General features: G+C 36.5%; 1 protein-coding gene across 1 annotated transcript in view; it reads right to left on the reverse strand.

Annotated features, from left to right (window-relative positions):
* Positions 1-10,788, reverse strand: part of CDK10 (cyclin dependent kinase 10) — an 83,729-nt gene extending 72,941 nt beyond the window's left edge. The window contains exons 1-6 of the mRNA XM_053699363.1: positions 10,585-10,788; positions 6,146-6,218; positions 4,516-4,587; positions 3,168-3,270; positions 2,627-2,708; positions 640-707 (exon numbers count right to left, since the gene is read on the reverse strand). Of these exons, the coding sequence (XP_053555338.1) occupies positions 640-707; positions 2,627-2,708; positions 3,168-3,270; positions 4,516-4,587; positions 6,146-6,218; positions 10,585-10,683 (497 nt within the window). The 5' untranslated portion in view covers positions 10,684-10,788. The remainder of the gene's footprint in view (positions 1-639; positions 708-2,626; positions 2,709-3,167; positions 3,271-4,515; positions 4,588-6,145; positions 6,219-10,584) is intronic.
* Positions 10,789-20,766: the final 9,978 nt, after the last annotated feature.

Consider the following 20,766-nt stretch of genomic DNA (forward strand, 5'->3'; position numbering starts at 1 on the left):
AACAAATATCTGAAAGTTTGAATACTATAGTGGCCATTCTGTTAGGATTGAAGGGGGATAAAGAAAACTGCATCAATCACATTAAATTGCTTGACCATTTGTGCAAAAAGGCAATCTATTGTTACTGCTACATCCATATTTTGATACAAATTATTATAGGGCCTGGATAGTTTTTCCATTATTAGATATATTTAATAAGCATTATTTGCATTATACTTTGTATTATGTTTTGTGTCAAGTCTGCCAGTTTCTCAGTTTCCTCTTAAAGGGGCAGTCAACACCAAAATTGTTATTGTTTAAAAAGATAAATAACATCTTTACTACCTATTCCCCAGCTTTGCACAACTAACATTGTTATATTAATATACTTTATAACATTTAAACCTCTAAATTTCTGCCTCTTCCTAAGGCACTTCAGACAGCCTCTTATCACATTCTTTTTTATTAGCTTTTCACAACAGGAAACTGGTAGTTTATGCGGGCCATATAGATAACATTGTGCTCACGCCCGTTGAGTTATTTAAGAGTCAGCACAACACAGCACTAATTGGCTAAATTCTCTCTCTCTCTCTTTTGTGAATTATCAACAATAAATTTAAAATATTTCATTATATGACTAAAACAAATATTTTTATCAACCTGTGTACAATGAAGTTCTCATGCAGATACTTCAGACCTGTGAGCAGCTGGAAGCAGATACATTTCACCTAAAAAACAAACAAAAAACCAACATGACAAAAAAGAGAGCATCTTCTGCATATTTTAAAGGAATTACTTATTACTGCTAGAAGCAGAGGTGGCGTCCATTTAATCTTGTATACCTAAATACCACCCTGTAAAATCTAAGACCTCTTATATGGGCTTGACAAACCCAGGAGCCAGGGGCCCTGATCAATATATAAAGGGACAGTGTACACCAATTTTCAAATAACATCCATGTAATAGACGCTGCTATAAAGAATATGCACAGATACTGATCTAAAAATCCAGTATAAAACCTTTTAAAAACTTACTTAGAAGCTTCCAGTTTAGCACTGTTAATGAGGTTAGGCTGGGATACTCAGTGAAAAGGGGCTGCGAAAACATGAAGAGCAGATACTCCCCCCTCCCCCGCATATGAAAAGACAGATTATTCAAACAGGAGCCGCAGGAATCTGTAGACATCAGTATACATCTAAAACTTTGGGCTTGGTTTGCCTGCTTTTTTTCCTAACACCTGAGACCTCATATATTTGAGCCCATATAACTTTTTGGTGCAATTTTTTTTTTAATTAATTTTTATTAGATGGTGTTATTATGAGTGTAACTGCACTTTGTCATGTAATTTTGATGTGTTTTGTGACACTTTTTTGTTTCTCAAAACAGTTAACCACAGCTCTAAGGATGCACTAAATCGATGAGCGTTAAGTTCAGTTACGCTTAAGCGTTTACTTTCAACTTAACTTGTACGCAAATGAACACGAAATATGTCCTTTTTCAAATGTACTTTTGTAATATTGTTAAAGTGATAGTAAATCCTAGTATTTGTGAAACGCTAGGATTTACCCGTGCAACAAATAAAGGGGACTTTCAGTCATAAAGTATAAAATAATTCATGCTGAAAGTTCCTTTATTTTCTGCTACGTTCACCATGCTGAGTGCCTCAGGCCCCCCGCAGCAGAACACTATTTTTTTAAATGAGGTGACGTTTCCACCTCTTAGCCAATAGCCGTGAAGGCCAGCTGGCATTATGCTGGATAGCTAGCATGCTATTGGCTAAGATCACCTCACTGCAAAATAGCTTCTGCCATGGGCAGCCTGAGGCAAAAGCTGCAGATAAATAAGGGAACTTTCATCATTAAAGTGAAAGTAAATCCTAGCGTTTTACAAACGCTAGGATTGACTTTTGAAACAAATAAAGGGGACTTTCATTCATGAAGTATAAGATACTTCTCTCCTTTATTTGTTTTAACTGATCGCCATTCTTAGCTCCTACAGCAGCACACGGCTAAAAAAAAATTGCCAAGAGGTGACTTTTTACCTCTTGGCCAATAGCCGTGTGGTAAATCCGGCTCCCATGGGCGCCAAGCCTGATTTACTGCACGGCTATTGGCTAAGAGGTGTAAACATCACCTCTTAGCAAAAAATTTTTTTAGCTGTGGGCTGCTGTAGCAGCTAAAAACGGCGATTGATTAAAACAAATAAAGGAGCTTTATACATGAAGTATCTTATACTTCATGAATGAAAGTCCCCTTTATTTGTTTCAAAAGTCAATCCTAGCGTTTGTAAAACGCAAGGATTTACTTTCACTTTAAGTATTTTATACTTCATGACTGAAAGTCCCCTTTATTTGTTGCACTGGTAAATCCTAGCGTTTCACAAATGCTAGGATTTACTATTACTTTAATGTTATGATAAATCTTTACAGATGTATTATATCCATATTGCAGATTACATTTAAGCTTTTTGAGCGCTTTTGGTTTTATTTATATAAGTTGTTGCTCTCAGGAAGACTACAAGACTGTTCCTGTCCAGATAACAAATCTGATATATATATATATATTAGGTAAAACAAGCTGGTAACTACTTATGTCCCTACAAAAGAAAATGTACAGTGAAAGGAACAAACAGGTTTAATAGTCCATACCTGGGCTTCTGAGAACGGAGTTTGCATGTTTTCCAGCAAACTTGCTAGATCCTGCTCACAATATCCCATTACAAGGAAAATGCTGAAAACAAAGACACATTATAAATCTCTAACAAGTTCAGGTACAATATACAATTTGCTGGACTGGCATCAAAACTGCAGGACTATTATAGGTGACAAAGCAGGCAGACCCTATATGACTTTTCTACTTAGTTTCTCCTCACTGGTCTTACCATCAAGTTTCCTTGTCTGTATACAAGTTGTGATTATTTTTTAGTCTACTATTGTCCATATCAATTAAAAAAAATATAAAATAGGTAAAAAAAATATGTTTTACATAAATAAAAAAAATATCTTTAGCGAGAGGAAAAAAAACCAAACCTTGTCCTAGTCTACTCACTTGACTCTGTAACCATAACAGTACATCTATGTGTATTACAGAGACGAGAGGAGATTAATAAGCAGTATAATGGTCTAATACTTTTCCTGTGCAGTTATGAATATGATGGGCAACTAATTGTTAAATGTGTGTAATTCTTACCTTTCCAAGTGATTCCCAACGACCACTTCCTTCAACTCAACTATGTTTGGGTGTCGTAGTTTTAAAAGTAGCGTGATCTCCCTCAGGCTGCTTATAGGGATACCTGTGGAATAGTGTTCATAAAAATGAACTCTGTTTATAAAAGGTGATATTACCAATAAAGTATTACAGAAACAATTCAGTGCTCATCATCTGAAAAGCTTCTAATGCTAATTAATGATAACTTATAATTAACATCTGGCCAAGGGTGAGATACACTAGAGACAGACGCACTACTTAAAGGGACAGTAAAGTAAAAAAAAATCTTTCATGATTTAAATAGGGCATGTAATTTTAAACAACTTTCCAATTTACTTTTATTACCAGTTTTGCTTTGTTCTCTTGGTATTCTTAGTTGAAAGCTAAATCTAGAAGGTTCATGTGCTAATTTCTTAGACCTTGAAGACTGCCTCTAATTGGAAAGCATTTTGACAGTTTTTCACCACTAGAGGGCGTTAGTTAATGTGTTTCATATAGATAACATTGAGCTCATGCACGTGAATTTACCATGGAGACAGCTCTGATTGGCTAAAATGCAAGTCTGTCAAAAGAACTGAAATAAGGGGGCAGTTTGCAGAGGCATAGATACAAGGTAATCACAGAGGTAAAAAGTGTATTATTATAACTGTGTTGGTTATGCAAAATTGGGGAATGGGTAATAAAGGGATTATCTATCTTTTTAAAAAACAAAAATTCTGGTGTTTACTGTCCCTTTAACAGATAATTGTCATTTAATACGGACTTTGAACACTAAATACATTTTATAACCATAGTATTGAGGTCAAGCCCTGCCATGGGTCATGGATGCCACCATGTTGAAATGCACCTGTCACTGCATTCTAATAATGATGCGTTTTTTTCCATGTGCGGCTACTCTACTTCAGATACCTGCAGTGTAACCTAGGTTCCAAAATGGCAGCACCCACATATAGAGGGAGGAGCATGAAAAAAATAATTAGTGTTTAAAGTGATGGTAAATCCTAGCATTTCTGAAACTCTAGGATTTACCATTGGAACAAATAAAGGGGACTTTCATCATTTGTTCTAAACGATCACTGCACTGAGCTTCTCAGGCAGCCCACGGCAGAACGCTATCTTCGCTATCTAGCAAAGAGGTGATGTTTCCACCTCATAGCCAAAAGCATTGCGAGAAATCCGGCTTGGCACCGCAAGAAAAATTGATAATAGGAGAGAATTAGAAAGTTTCTTAAAATGGCATGCTCTATCTGAATCATGAAAGAAAAAATGTGGGTTTAGTATCCCTTTAAGAGTAACCTAAATAAAATGTATAATGGTTGTGGGTACTTACCATCTTTTTCCTTGTCCATTCTCACTTTCTTCAGTGCTACAATTTCATTGGTTCTAGTGTCCCTGGCCCGATCTGAAAGTAGAAAAAAAAGTTGTTAAGCTCTGAAGCACCTGCTCTTCGCCCATTCCTTTCCATTTTACATTCTTGAAACCTGTTTCCTGCTAGGAGGTTCTTAAAATTGTTGCTAATTTCTAACAAAAAAAAAAAAAAGGATGGATGGATGATTGAGGACGAATGATTTCATATAAATGACTTAGGAGCTGATGATTACAAACTCGCCGGCATCAAGAGAAATCAGCATTTTGTAACGTAGGTATCTCTCTTTCACATCCAGAACCTGCACAACCAGATCAATAGCTGCTCTCGCGCTAAAATTTGCCTGTCTAAATTTTTTTGAGGGATCTCACTGTACTGATATTAGATCAGAAAGGTTTAGAGACTTAGGCCCTTTATTTTTTTACAGGATAAGCTCTGTGCTAATAGGATATGACTCGCTACTGTTCCAGAACCATGCAGTGTTCGCCACAAAGAATGTTGCCAGCCGGGTAGCTTTATAAAGTAGCTGGGTTGAGGCAGTGTAATACTTTATAATATTATAACATATTCTGCTATCCAAAGCACAAATAAATTGCATAATTTTGCATACATTTATTTAATCATCACTTGAGCAATAAACATTAAAAAAAATGTAATATTAGCTCATTTTTGCTAAAATGTTTGCTTGGTGGTTACTAAAATCAGCCGTGTTGTATACCCATTTAAAAGGGTCTGGAGAGAACATTGTATTGTGTTATCTTACAAATATACAACAATTATTGTTCTTGGGACACTCCAAACTGTATCTGAGTGTCACTTCATCTGCTTCTTACAAAAAAACTAAACTTCACTTAAAGGCATGTTAAATAGATACAAAACACAAATTTTTTCTTTCATGATTCAGATAGAACCTGCGATTTTAAGCAACTTTCTAATTTACTCTTATTATCAATTTTCTTCATTCTCTGGATATCTTTATTTGAAAAAGCAGGAATGAAAGCTTAGGAGACGGCCCATTTTCAGCACCTGGGTAAAGGTTGCTGATTGATGGTTAAATGAATGTACCCAGGGTGCTGAACCAGAAATGGGTCAGCTCCTAAATTTACATTCCTGCTTTTTCAATGAAGATACCAAGAGAAAGAAGAAAAATGTATAATATGAGTAAATTAGAAAGTTGCTTAAAATTGCATGCTTTATCTGAATCATGAAAAAAAAAATATTTGGGTTCAGTATTCCTTTAAAGGGACAGTCTACTCACGAATTTGTATTGCTTAAAAAGATAAATAATCCCTTTATTACCCATTCCCCAGTTTTGCATAACCAACATGTTTATATTACTACATTTTTTTTATCTCTGTAATTACCTTGTATCTAAGCCTCTGAATACTGTCCCCTTCTTTCAGTTCTTTTGACAGACTTGCATTTTTAGCCAATCAATGCCCTCTCATAAATAACTCCACAGGGTGAGCGTAATGGTACCTATATGACACACATGAACTAGCACTGTCTAGCTGTGAGAAACTGTCAAAATGCAGGCGGACTTCAAGGGTTTAGAAATTAGCATATTTCCTTAGGCTCTCCATGTGATACTTACACACAATACCGTATGTTCCTTCTCCAATACGATTTAATTTTTCAAATTCTTTTACACTTCGACATCGACCAAGCTACAAAACGAAATTGATAACCAGATAAATATAGTTTAGGAGGAAAAACAATTTGGAGAGTGTATAAGTTTTTATTTGTAACTATAGGGACATGGTGCCGTTTCATAGATTTTTTTTATAACAATTAAAATTGAACATCAACAATAAATGTTTATGGTTCAGATAGAGCATGCAATTTTAAGAGACTTTCCAATTTACTTCTATTATCAACTTTACTTTTTTCTTGTGGCATCCATTGTTAAAAAGCATACCTAGATATGCTTCTGGTCAATGGCTTACCAGATGTGTTCAGCTAGGTTCCATTACTGCATTGCTAATCTAGAGTGGCCTTTAACTATTTGAACACATAGTTATAAGCAAGCAATAGTGCAATAATAAAATGCTCTAACTCATTACAATATTTTCTTTTTAAACTTTTATGTCAATTTAAAGTGAAAGTAAGTTTTCAGACTAAACTTTAATAACATCTATTCATCTCCTAAACCTCTATATAATCGCTACCTTTTTTTTAAAGAAATACCTTCTTATTTATTTTTTATTTAGTATTGTATGAACATACCGATATTTATGTTGCTCCACCCACCCACTCATTTCCGGATTTTCCATTTTCAATAGTAAGAGCGGCCCCACCTGCAATGCGCATGCGTGTCTCATGAATGCACTTGTTTGTTGTCATTCAATTCAATGAGACACGCATGCGCACTTTAATTTAGGGGCGTAAAGTTAGAATTCAGACGCCACTGGGGGACCTATCAGAATGTAGAAGATGATCTTCGTCATGTAAAAATATTATTTTTTTTAGAGCCAGGCGGAGTGACGGCGGTTTAGATTAACGGATCGAAAGGTAAAATTATAGTTTTATTATAACAAAAGAAATTCATGAATTAAACTCCACCTTAATTGATTTGTACTTTCAGTTGTGACTTAGAGGTTCAGTATAGTTTACTTTCACTTTAACCCCAGTAAATTTATTTTTTAATGTTCACATATATGAACTTAAAGGGACATGAAACATTTTTTTTTTTACAATTCAAAAAAAGTTTCTAAATGTACTTATATTATCAATTATTATTTGTTGAAGAAGTATGATAGGTAGCGTGCACGTCTAGACCACGACACAACAGGAAATAGTGCTGCCATCTAGTGCTTTTGCTAATGTATAACATGTAGAATATGTTGCACAGTGCTGCAGACGCATGCACACGCCTGAACTTACCGTCCTGCTTTTCAACAAAGGATAACAAGAAAACAATGATAATTTGATAATAGATGTACATTTGAAAGATGTTTAAAATTGTATGTTCTATCTGAGTCATGAAAGAAACATTGTGGGGTTTTCATGTCCCTTTAACATTTCCTCACCAATATAGCTCTACAACATTTTCACCTCTTTGGAAGCATTAAAGGGACATTGAACCAAATTTTTTTCTTTCGTGATTCAGATAGAGCATGACATTTTAAGCAACTTCCTAATTTACTCCGATTATGAAATTTTCTTCATTCTCTTAGTATCTTTATTTGAAATGCAAGAATGTAAGTTTAGATGCCAGCCCATTTTAGGTGAACAACGTGGGTTGTTCTTGCAAATTGGTGGATAATTTCATCCACCAATAAAAAAGTGCTGTCCAGAGTACTGAACCCAAACAAAAGCTTAGATGCCTTCTTTTTCAAATAAAGATAGCAAGAGAACGAAGAAAAATTGATTGCATGCTCTATCTGAATCACAAAATAAAAAATTTGGGTTCAGTGTCCCTTTAAGCTTATCAACTTTTTGACATTTTAGTAGGGGTGAGGTATCAAAAAAGTAGGATCATAATAGTCCCTAATATTCCACATACCTCATAAAATTCCTACTTGTAGGAGAGTTGGTTTAACTATTGATAAACAAAGGCAACAAATATGATGTTAAAGGGACATGAAACCCAACATTTTTCATTCATGATTCAGATTGAGAATACAATGTTAAACAAGTTTCTAATTTACTTATATTATTTAATTTGCTTCCTTCTCTTTTTATCTTCTTTGCTGAAAGATTTATCTAGGTAATCTCTGGAGCAGCAAAGAACCTATGTTCTAGCTGCTGATTGGTGGTTGCATATAGATACCGATTGTCATTGGCTCACCCATGTGTTTAGTAGCTAGAAACCAGTAGTGCATTGTTGTTCCTTCAACAAATGATATAAAGAGAATAAAACAGATTAGATAATAGAAGTAAATTAGAAAGTTGTTTAAAATTGTATTCTCTATCTAAATCATGAAAGAAATATTTTGGGTTTCATGTCCCTTTAATGCTTGCAAAACATTTTCACAATCATCTAGTATGTTACTTTATAGCAAAACTGCAGAAAAAAAAATCCAATTACAATGAATTTAGTGTCCCTTTAATATTAACTAGACATGGGCATTCTGCAGCTTTGATAGCTGCCGAATGCAGAAGGCGGCGGACGTTTACAGCAGTGCAACACACTAAGATCTCTGCAAATCCAGATCTTGTGTGTTAAACTTTCACATGAAGAAATTTGTCTCCAAAACAAGCCCGAGAGCGGACACTTTCTTCCACATTCGGAAGCTAACAAAGCTGCCGAACGCACACGTCTAATATTAACTCACTGGAATGCAGCTTCGGAACCTTAAATGCTAGTTAAGTAGCTGCGGTTTTAAGACCGATACTACTTAAAGGAACAAGAAATGCAACATGTTTCTTTCATCATTAGGACAATACATCCAATTTTAAACAACTTTCCACTTTACTTATATTATCTCATTTTATTTGTTCTCTTGGTAGCCTTTGTTGGAAAGCATACCTAGGTAGGTTTTGGAGCAGCAATGCACTACTGGGAGCTTGCTGTTGATTGGTAGCTGCACATATTTGCCTCTTTTCATTGGCTCACTCAATATGTTCAGCTAACTTCCAGAAGTGCATTGCTGCTCCTTCAACAAAGAATACCAAGAGAATGAAAGGGCCACTAAACCCAAAATCTTTCTTTCATGATTCATATAGAGAATGAAAATTTAAACATTACAATTTACCTCTATTATTTATTTTGCTTCATTTTTTAGATATCCTTAGTTGAAGAAAAAGCAATGCACATGGGTGAGCCAATCACACAAGGCTTCTATGTGCAGCAACCAATCAGCAGCTACTGAGCATATCTAGATATGCTTTTCAGCAAAGAATATCAAGAGAATAAAACAAATTAGATAATAGAAGTAAATTAGATAGATGTTTAAAATTGCATTCTCTTTCTAAATCATGAAAGAAAAAATGTGGATTTCATGTCCCTTTAAGCAAATTTGATAATAGAAGAAGAGATTGGAAAGTTGTTTAAAATTGTATTTTCCATCTGAATCACGAAAGAAAAATGTGGGTTTCATGTTCCTTTAACCTCTCCTCCACTTCAAAGGGACAGTCTACTCCAGAATGTGTATTGTTTAAAAAGATAGATAATCCATTTATTGCTCATTCTCCAGTTTGGCATAACCAACACAGTTATATTAATATACTTTTTACAAGTGATTAAGCCTCCACTGCCCCTTTATTTTCAGTGCTTTTAACAGACTTGCATTTGAGCCAAACAGTGCTGACCCATAAATAACTCTATGGGAGTGATCACAATGTTATCTATATTATACAGTACACATGAACTAGGCTATCTAGCTGTGAAAACTGTCAAAATGCACTGAGATAAGAGGCGGCCTTCAAGGGCTTAGAAATTAGCATATGAGCCTACCTAGGTTTAGCCATCAACAAAAAATGACAAAAGAACAAATCAAATTTGATGAGAAAAGTAAGTTGGAAAGTTGTTTAAAATTGCATGTCCTATCTGAATCATGAAAGCTTAATTTTGACTAGACTGTGTGGCGGATTTCAATAATCCTGAACAATTAGGATTGACAGCTGCGCAGCATTGCAAAAGCAGCGAACAATGATTTATGGACTTGGTTTGTGATACCGAACCTCATCCTCTCTGATTGTGCAATGCCGCCCGGCTGTCACTAGCGAACCATGTCCGCCTGGCACTTGATAGATGGAACCCATGTTGTGACATACCCATAACTTCAGTAGTGGAAAGCTAGGAATGTCTCAGGGAAATGTGATTTTGGGGGGAAACGTATTTGTAAAGCTTATAATTTAGATAATATGGCTGCATCAGGACGTTCCATACTTTGTATCCATTGATTTTTTTTTAATTATTATTATTACATGTTTATCTGTATATATTTAAATGTATGTGGCTAATATAATAGCTAGTTTCTCTAACAAAATTTGTGGACACCATATCTGATTCCACACGCAGCAGCACCCACACTCTGCTAATGTCTCATGCAGCAAAGTGCCTGCCTATCCCCAGCCTTTGGGACTCACTCGGTCCTCCTCAGGCACCAAAATAAATTTCTCCTCCTTCATGCTCTTCAAGCGAAGTTGCACCAACTCCTGTTCGGCTTCACCACCGCCATCTGCCATGATCCTAAGGACACCTTGTAGACGTCCACTTCCGAGTCGGTACTCTAGAAGCTAAAGCTCCGGCTCTGCTTACAGGAAAAGCCGAGGCTGTAAGGCCTAGGTACTGAGAATAGCCGAATCGCGCCCCCTGCTGGCTGTGAAATAAATTACTGCTGACTATTAGAGACTGAGCAGAAGCTAACGGATAATTTGTACTAAATACTTTTTATTACACAATACACAATATTGATTGAAAAGCTGCGAATCAAAAGAAAGTTGAATAGGTGTATATCCATTACAGGGATATAAATATCCATATACATCATATAGTTTTTTTTATTTATTTTCTGCTGGATAGCAAATGATCGAGCTCAATGAACAATGTTTATAAATACTTTAATAGTACTAGGTGCTGTATGTGCATAATAGCAGTGCAACGTCTCTAATTGCCACCTATTGGTTGGGCTCCTGAATTAGCACTGAGATGCGCAATTGCGCACCGCAAATATACACGATGCCAAAAAAGCCCAGGCCCAGCATACGACCATCCTTTTAAGACCCCATAAGTTCATGCCTGTACAAGAAACCATGCTGTAAAAAATGCTGTCTGATGCTCATGTACAGTTGAAGCTCTTGCTGAACAGTAACAGCTTCTTTAAAAGCAAATGAAACCCCACATATTTCCTTCATGGTTCAGATGGAGCATGCCATTGTAAACTTTTGGATGTGCCACATTTGCTTCATTCCCCTGATATCCTATGTTGAAGATGCAGCTATGCACTATTGGGAGCTCATTAGACACATGGTATACATATGCATGATATATATATATATATATATATATATATATATATATATATATATATATATATATATATATATATATATATATATATATATTAAAGCAAAAGTTATTACTGTTTTTAAGCAGCATACACACATATGCGGTGAGGCCTGTCTGCCAGTTCTCAAACACCACACCAGAGAATTAGCAGTGGCTTGTATGACACAAATCAAAGGGACATGGAACCTAAATTGTTTTCTTAAAGGGATATTCCAGCCAAAATTGGAAACCTGATGGGTGCATTTCAGTATTGAACAGAAGAAATTTTGTAATATATATGCATTAGCAAAAATGCTTCTAATAAAAGGTATAGCTGTTTCAAAAGTATATTTAAGTATGCACAGTGCACCAACATTTTAAACACAACACTTGCTCAGAGAGCCTAAGGTGCTTGTACCATCTGGTAATGACTCAATTTGTTATTTGCTGACATGATACAAGCCCCACTGATGATCTGAGCAGCTGCATTATTTAAAATGTGGGTGCAGTGACAATAACTAGCTATGCTTTTCGTGCATGTGCGGATAATTTTTTTAACACTAAACCAGTGATAACTTGTATTAGAAGCATTTTTGCCAATACATGTATATTGCAAATATGTTTCTATTTAAAGATGTAATAAATCTATGTTCATTTATATTTTGACTGGAATGTCCCTTTACGTTTCATGACGTGGAAAGCAAATGCAATTTGAAACAACTTTTCAATTTACTTCTATTACCTAATTTGCTTAATTCTATTGATATCATTTGTTGAGAAGCATATCTAAATAAACTCAGTAGCTGCTGTTTGGTTGCTGCACATGGATACCTCTTTTGATTGGCTTACCCATTTGCATTGTTATTTCTTCAACAAAGGATATCTGAAGAATGAAGTAAAATAAATAAAAGACGTAAATTGGAATTCGTTTTTTTTTTAATTGTATTCTCTGTCTGAATAATTAAATAAATATGTTGAGTTTCATGTTTTTTTAAGTATTCACTGACACAATATACACACCACCACTAACGCTCTGAGCATACATGCTGTTTGAACCCTAATTAGGGTTGCCCCCTGCCCTGGTTTTACCGAGACAGTCCCGGTCTGGGACTGTATTGATTGTCCCATGTCCCGGAACTACCGTCAAATGCCCCGGGCTAAGAGAGCTCTCCTGGCGCAGCATTGAGCACAGATTTAAAAAAAATAAATAGCTGGCCAAGGAAGCTCTTAGCCCAGGAGGAAAGATGGAGCCTGGAGTATGTGGGAGTAAGGGGGGAAGAGGAGGGTCACGTCCATCCATCGCTGCGCAGCTGTGATGCGCAGATTTATTAGCGCAGCAGAGGTGTGTGCAGCCGGTCTCGTAACTAACAGCACAGAGGTACAATTTACAAACCCGTTACCTGGAGACTAGCTTCTTATACTACAGGGTGACATTGTGCTCTAAGTCAGGGTGTTCTCATGTAATGTACTGGCTGTGGCTTTTATATATATATATATATATATATATATATATATAGCTATAAAATAAATATATATATATATATATATATAAAATATGTAAATACATAATATATATATATATACATAATATATATAATATAATATATATTTCTTTAATGTAATTGGCAAGAGTCCATGAGCTAGTGACTTATGGGATATACAATCCTACCAGGAGGGGTAAAGTTTCCCAAACATCAAAATGCCTATAAATACACCCCTCACCACACCCACAATTCAGTTTTTACAAACTTTGCATCCTATGGAGGGGGTGAAGTAAGTTTATGCTTGATTTTTATGATTTCTTCTGTGATAAACGCTTCTAAGCATTCTGAAGCCCAATTCCTCTCAGAGTACAGTGTTTGTCAGAGAGATGTGAAAAGAGTATCTCTTGTTTGATTTTATGGTTTTCCTCACAGGAAATTTTTTCAAGGGTTCTCTGTTATCGGATTCATCTCCTATCTCCCTTTTCAGATTGACAATATACTCTTACATACCATTACCTCTGCTGATAGCTTTCAGTGCTGGTTTGACTATCTGCTATATGTGGATGGGTGTCTTTCGGTAAGTATGTATCATTATTTTAAGACACTCTCAGCTATGGTTTGGCGCTTTATGTATTAATATAAAGTTTTAAATATATGTATTTTACTTATATTTGCCATGAGTCAGGTCTATGTGTATTTCCCTTTGCAGTCCTGCAGTTTCGTTATGGGAATCATGTTTAGAAAGTTTGTCTTACCTGGGGTATAGTCTTTTTTCACTTTGACTTTCTTGGAAAACTTGCGGGCAAATTAATTTTGCTTGGGCGCAAAATGCTGTTATTTATTGCGTCATTCTTGGAGCGATACATTTTTTGGGCGTGAATGTGCGTCTGTCATGACGCAAGTTCGTCATTTCCTGCGTCTTAGTTGACGCTAAGTTGTTTGGTGCGAAATTGTGTTATGACATGAGTTGCGTCATTTCCGGATGTTTGTGGGCGCTAAAACATTTCTCAACTTCCTTTTTCATTGTGCGTCATACTTGCCGCCAAAAAATGTAGTTTTATTTTACCTCACTTCCTATATGCTCCTTGCCTTCTTTATACTCAGAGAGCTATGCTATTTGCTTTTTTTTTGCCAATTTTAGAATTTGCATTTCATTTCTGTTTAATGTTATTTTTGTTTTTCTACATTTTACAAGATTTCTCAATCTGATCCTGTCTCAGAAGCTGCTGTAGGAACCATGCTGCCTGAACACAAGTCTACAAGTATACCAAAGCTAAGTGTATCTGTTGTAAGATAGTGGAGATTATATCTCCAGCTGTAGTATGTAACAGTTATCATGATAAGCTTTTGAATGCAGACAAGGTTTCTATTAGTGCTAGTACAGTATCTGTTGTTCCTTCAACATCTAAAGTACATGATATCCCTGTTGATATGAAAAATGATATTGCTGATGCGATACAGAAGGCTATGGCTGCTATACCACCTTTAAATAAACGTAAGACATGGTTGAAGCATCAATTTACCAAAGAGTTCCTTGATTCCTCAGACAAGGGTTACCTTTTTAGGTTTCCAGATAGATTCAGTGTCCATGACTTTGTCTTTAACAGACAAGAGATGATTGAAATTGGTTTCTGTCTGTCGAAGCCTTCAGTCTCGATCATTCCCTTCAGTGGCTATGTGCATGAAAGTTTTAGGTCTCATGACTGCAATATCGGACACAATCCCCTTTGCTCGTTTTCATATGAGACCTCTGCAGCTTTGCATGCTGAATCAATGGTGCAGGGATTATACTCGGTTATCACAGTTGATATACTTAAATCCCAAAATTCAACTCTCTCTGTCCTGGTGGTTAGTCCATCATCGGATTATTCAAGGGGCCTCTTTTGTTCGTCCTGCCTGGACTGTGATTTCAACAGATGCAAGTCTCACAGGTTGGGGAGCTGTCTGGGGGTCTCTGACAGCACAAGGAGTTTGGAATCCTTATGAGGCGAGGTTACCAATCAATATTTTAGAACTCCGTGCTATTTTCAGGGCTCTTCAGGCTTGGCCACTATTAAAGAGAGAATTATTCATTCGTTTTCAGACAGACAATATCACAACTGTGGCATATGTCAATCATCAAGGGGGGGCTCGCAGTCCTTTAGCGATGAAAGTAGTATTTCGGATACTTTCTTGGGTGGAATCCAACTGCTGTCTAATTTCTGCGATACATATTCCAGGTGTAGACAATTGGGAAGCGGATTATCTCAGTCGTCAGTCTTTACATCCAGGGGAGTGGTCTCTCAATCCAGATGTATTTTGTCAGATTGTACAGATGTGGGGTCTCCACAAAAAAGATCTGATGGCTTCCCATCTAAACAAGAAGATTCCCAGGTACCTGTCCAGGTCCAGAGATCCTCAGGCGGAGATGGTGGATGCGTTAGCAGTTCCTTGGTTTTACCAACCTGCTTACATTTTTCCGCCTCTAGTTCTTCTTCCAAGGGTGATCTCCTAGATCATATTGGAACAATCACATGTGTTTCTGATAGCACCAGCATGGCCTCACAGATTTTGGTATGTGGATCTTGTCCGGATGTCCAGTTGCCAACCTTGGCCACCTCCTTTAAGGCCAGACCTTCTGTCTCAAGGGCCGTTTTTACATCAGGATCTCAAATCGCTAAATTTGAAGGTATGGTAAGTGAACGCTTAGTGCTTAGTCATAGAGGTTTCTCTGACTCATTGATTAATACTATGCTACAGGCTTGTAAGTCTGTTTCAAGAAAGATTTATTATCGGGTTTGGAAAACCTATATTTCATGGTGTTTTTCTCAGAAATTCTCTTGGCATTCTTTTAGAATTCCTAGAATTTTACAGTTTCTTAAGGATGGTTTGGATAAAGGTTTGTCTGCAAGTACTTTGAAGGGACAAATCTCTGCTCTTTCTGGTTTTTTTCACAGAAATATTGCTAAACTTCCTGATATTCGCTGTTTTGTTCAGGCTTTGGTTCATATCAAGCCTGTTATTAAATCAATATCTCCTTCTTGGAGTCTTTATTTGGTTTTGAAGGCTTTGCAGGCTCCTCCTTTTGAGCCTATGCATTCTTTGGATATTAAACTACTTTCTTGGAAAGTGTTGTTTCTTTTGGCTATCTATTCATTTAGAAGAGTTTCTGAATTGTCTGCTCTCTCTTGTGAGTCTCCTTTTCTGATTTTCCATCAGGATAAGGCTGTTTTGCGGACTTCGTTTAAATTTCTTCCTAAGGTTGTGAATTCTAACAACATTAGTAGGGAAATTGTTGTTCCTTCCTTGTGTCCTAATCCTAAGAATACTCTTGAAAGATCTTTACATTCCTTGGATGTTGTAAGAGCTTTGAAATATTATGTCAAAGCTACTAAAGATTTCAGGAAGACTTCTAGTCTATTTGTTGTTTTTTTCTGGTCCTAGGAAAGGTCAGAAAGCCTCTGCCATTTCTTTGGCATCTTGGTTAAAGCTTTTGATTCACAAGGCTTATTTAGAGGCGGGACAGTCTCCGCCTCAGAGAATTACAACTCATTCTACTAGATCAGTCGCCACTTCTTGGGCTTTTAAGAATGAAGCTTCGGTTGATCAGATTTGCAAAGCAGCAACTTGGTCTTCTTTGCATCCATTTACTAAATTTTACCATTTTGATGTATTTACTTCTTCTGAAGCAGTCTTCAGAAGTTCTTCAGGCAGCTGTTTCAGTTTGATTCTTCTGCTTATGATTTAAGTTTTTTTTTTACATTTATGTGAAATTTATAAGAAAGACTTATTTTTTGTGGATTTATTTTTTCAGTGGAAATAGCTGTTTTTATTTTATCCCTCCCTTTCTAGTGACTCTTCTGTGGTCTCCCACATCTTGGGTATTTCTATCCCATACGTCACTAGCTCGTGGACTCTTGCCAATTACATGAAAGAAAACATAATGTATGTAAGAACTTACCTGATAACTTCATTTCTTTCATATTGACAAGAGTCCATGAGGCCCACCCTTTTTTATGGTGGTTATAAATTTTGTATAAAAAGCACAATTTTGTTTCCAGTTCCTCTTTTTGTATGCTTTTTTAATCCTTATTTTTTCACCCCACTACTTGGCTATTCGTTAAACTGAATTGTGGGTGTGGTGAGTGGTGTATTTATCGGCATTCTGAGGTTTGGGAAACTTTGCCCCTCCTGGTAGGATTGTATAGCCCATATGTCACTAGCTCATGACGTATGCCAATATGAAAGAAATTAATTAATCAGGTAAGTTCTTACATAAATTACATAGATATAGCTCAGTTTGGGGTTTAATGTAAAGATAATGCCCATTCCTCATGATGTGACTTTTTTTTTTCCTCTTTCTTTCCATCCTTATTTTACCTCCTTCCTTGTCTATTAAGAGGTAGCACTTGAAGAGTATATCATAATAGGTAATCAAAAGCTAAAATATTGTTTGTTGTAAACTGTATGATGTGATGAAGAACTTACTCTTGCAAGATACAAGACGATTGAAGATAATTAAGTAACCCTTGTAATGATATGATGATAATATGATTTGTATGCTGGAATATTATTATTGTATGGTATTGTTCAAGGTAAAAATGTAATAACAGTAAATGAGATCTTTTTTTTAATGTTTAATGTTTGTTTGAAAAATCCAATAAAAAAAAGATTTAAAAAAAAAAAATTCTTACATAAATTATGTTATATATATAATATATATAAATTTGATTTCATATTGAATTTGAGGCCGCGAGAAGCCACGCCCCCTCCACCCCCATTTAGAAAGTGTCCAGGAATCTTCTGGGCAAAAGGTGGCAACCCTAACCCTGATGCTTTAGTCACACATAGCATATGTGCTTGAAATAGTAATAACTTTTACTTGAAGCATTTTTGCTAATGAAAGTAAATGACTCATAGATTAATTCTATAATGCATACTAAACTATATATAGTCTCAAAAATAAAACCCCACTCTTGAGTTCAATGTAGGAAAAATAATTATAGGGTATATATAAAACACAAAAATATACGTCAGTTGCACAGTACTATAAGTCACTCATTAAGCATTTATAATTCTCAATAGATAAATTATCTAACAGTACAGAAAGGCAATAATTGGCTTATAAACTATGTACTGTCACTGAAGAAGCCTATCCCCTTAATGACCGCGACATACCATCTATGTTGCCAATCGTTAAGGGTTTTATTGTTACTAATATACCCTCCCTTCTGGTCACTGGAAATAGCATGGCGAGGACGCTATTAATTACACAATACTCATAGAAAGAACAGGGGTGTACAGGGTACCTCACTACCCCCAACTGTCCCGATTTTCGCGGGACAGTCCCGATTTTAGGGGTCTGTCCCCCTGTCCCGGGTTGCTAGCCATCTGTCCCGATTTGCCCCAGGAATTAAAAAAAAAAAAAAAAAAATTAAATTATATTGGGCCCATACTCAGAAGCAGCTGGCTTTGCTCTCACAGGGTAAGATACCTGTTAGATTCCCTGTGGAAAAGGAATGGTGTGTGGGTTAAGCAGGAGTAAGAAGGCTGTATACACTCTGACCATGGGTAATGGTGACCTCTCTAACCTACCTCTGGTAGTGATGATGTCTGACCCCTGGTGATAATACTAGCATGCCTTCAGTTTTATACAATGAGCAGTGCTAATACCAGGGTAACGAACAGTGGCAGCCGCAGACTGCCAGCTAATGTGTCTGCCAACCCCAGGACCCCATACAATGAATAACAGATAACCATATGTGATGTAGTGTGTGTGTGTGTGTCTATCTGTATCCATAACTGTGTGTGTATCTGTATGTATAAGTTTATGCTATGTAGTGTGTGTGTGTCTGCATGTATAAATGTAAGCTATGTAGTGTGTGTATGTATATCTGCATGTATAAGTGTGTATCTGCATGTATAAGTGTATGCTATGTAGTGTGTGTGTGTCTGCATGTATAAGTGTATACTATGTAGTGTCTGTGTATCTGCATGTATAAGTGTATGCTGCATGTATAAGTGTATGCTATGTAGTGTGTGTGTGTCTTCATGTGTAAGTGTATGCTATGTAGTGTGTGTCTATCTGCATGTATAAGTATATGCTATGTAGTGTGTGTGTATCTGCATGTATAAGTGTATGCTATGTAGTGTGTGTGTGTGTCTTCATGTGTAAGTGTATGCTATGTAGTGTGTGTATCTTCATGTGTAAGTGTATGCTATGTAGTGTGTGTGTATCTGCATGTATAAGTGTATGCTATGTAGTGTGTGTGTATCTGCATGTATAAGTGTATGCTATGTAGTGTGTGTGTATCTGCATGTGTAAGTGTATGCTATGTAGTGTGTGTGTATCTGCATGTATAAGTGTATACTATGTAGTGTGTGTATCTGCATGTATACAGACATCCCAACCTGCAAAAACTAATTTCAGGGAGGTGCCTTCTCCCGCTACTGCGCCGCCACAGCCCCCACTTCCAGTTATATATTGGACACCTTGAAACCCTAATTAAGATAGAGACTTATCATTAAAGTAGCTTCCCACTAAAGTCACAATAAAAAAAAGTTGCTTTATTGCTCAACCACATACAACAAACCTATTTTCCAGTCATCATATGCTTGTTGAATGCTCAAATATTTTAGAATATGAAGTTTAATTACGTGCAGTAAATAAGGTAGTATTTGTGTTTTATTTTATTAAAATAAGTGGGTGCTTTTTGGTTACTGATGCATGCTTTGAGGGTTCTATAACGTCCCAGCAACTAAAGGCATTCCTTAAAGAAACACTTTTCTGGATTTGGGCCACATTGGATCATAGTACTTGGAGTTTCAGGGAGATTGCACTCCATTTGCTGGCATCAGGGAGCCGCTATTACAATCAGGGAGACTCCCTGAACTTCAGGGAGACTTGGGATGTCTGTGTATAAGTGTATGCTATGTAGTGTGTGTGTGTGTGTATCTGCATGTGTAAGTGTATGCTATGTAGTGTGCTACTGTGCATTTTTGCTGACTTTAAAGGACAGAATTTAGAATATTAATGGGGAATGCAGAGAGTAGTTTTAAAGAATTTATTATTAAATGTCCAATTAAGATAAAAAATATTTAGCAATGTATTTGCAAAGGATAATTCAATACATAGCTCACATAGCCATACCAGTGGTTTGAGCTTGTGTTTGATTTGTTGCCTAAGTATATTAAAATCTATTTATTTAGAATTGTATTTATATTACTTTGGTCTTATGATTTTTAAGCCCCGCCCACCACATTTAAAAAATTTTTGCGGGGGGGGGGGGGTTGTCTCTCTTTTGAATTTTGAAATGTTGGGAGGTATGCATTAAGGGGTTAATATCCTTATTTCTAGGCTTACCAGAAGTCCCACTTTTACTGGGATTGTCCCGGTTTCGAGGCGCTGTCCCAGTGTCCCACCCGGTTGTTCATTCTGTCCCAGTAGGGTTGCCACCTCCAGGTTTCATATCATGTGTCCAGGTTTCAGACCGCCTGAAACCCAGACACATTATTCAAAATGACTGGACTGTGGCTCTCCAGCATAGTTGGATGCTGGTACTTTGTTACATACAGCCCTGCTTAGCTTAACGTTCGTGTCCTTCAAAGTTTACATTTAGTAATACAGGCTGAGTGAACAGCATAGGGTTTTTTAATTTTGTAGTACTACTTGGTTTATTTTTCTAAGAATTTAACACCCCCCGACCCCTGGTGACATCACCGGTGATACACCTTTAGGGGAATCATATGGGTATAACTAGGAAGTGCAGACAGGCAGAATTTTTGGCCTGGATCTTGCTTTACTTCATGCAGGATAGC

The sequence above is a fragment of the Bombina bombina genome, chromosome 1, assembly GCF_027579735.1.
Source record: "Bombina bombina isolate aBomBom1 chromosome 1, aBomBom1.pri, whole genome shotgun sequence".
Taxonomy (NCBI): Eukaryota; Metazoa; Chordata; class Amphibia; order Anura; family Bombinatoridae; genus Bombina; species Bombina bombina.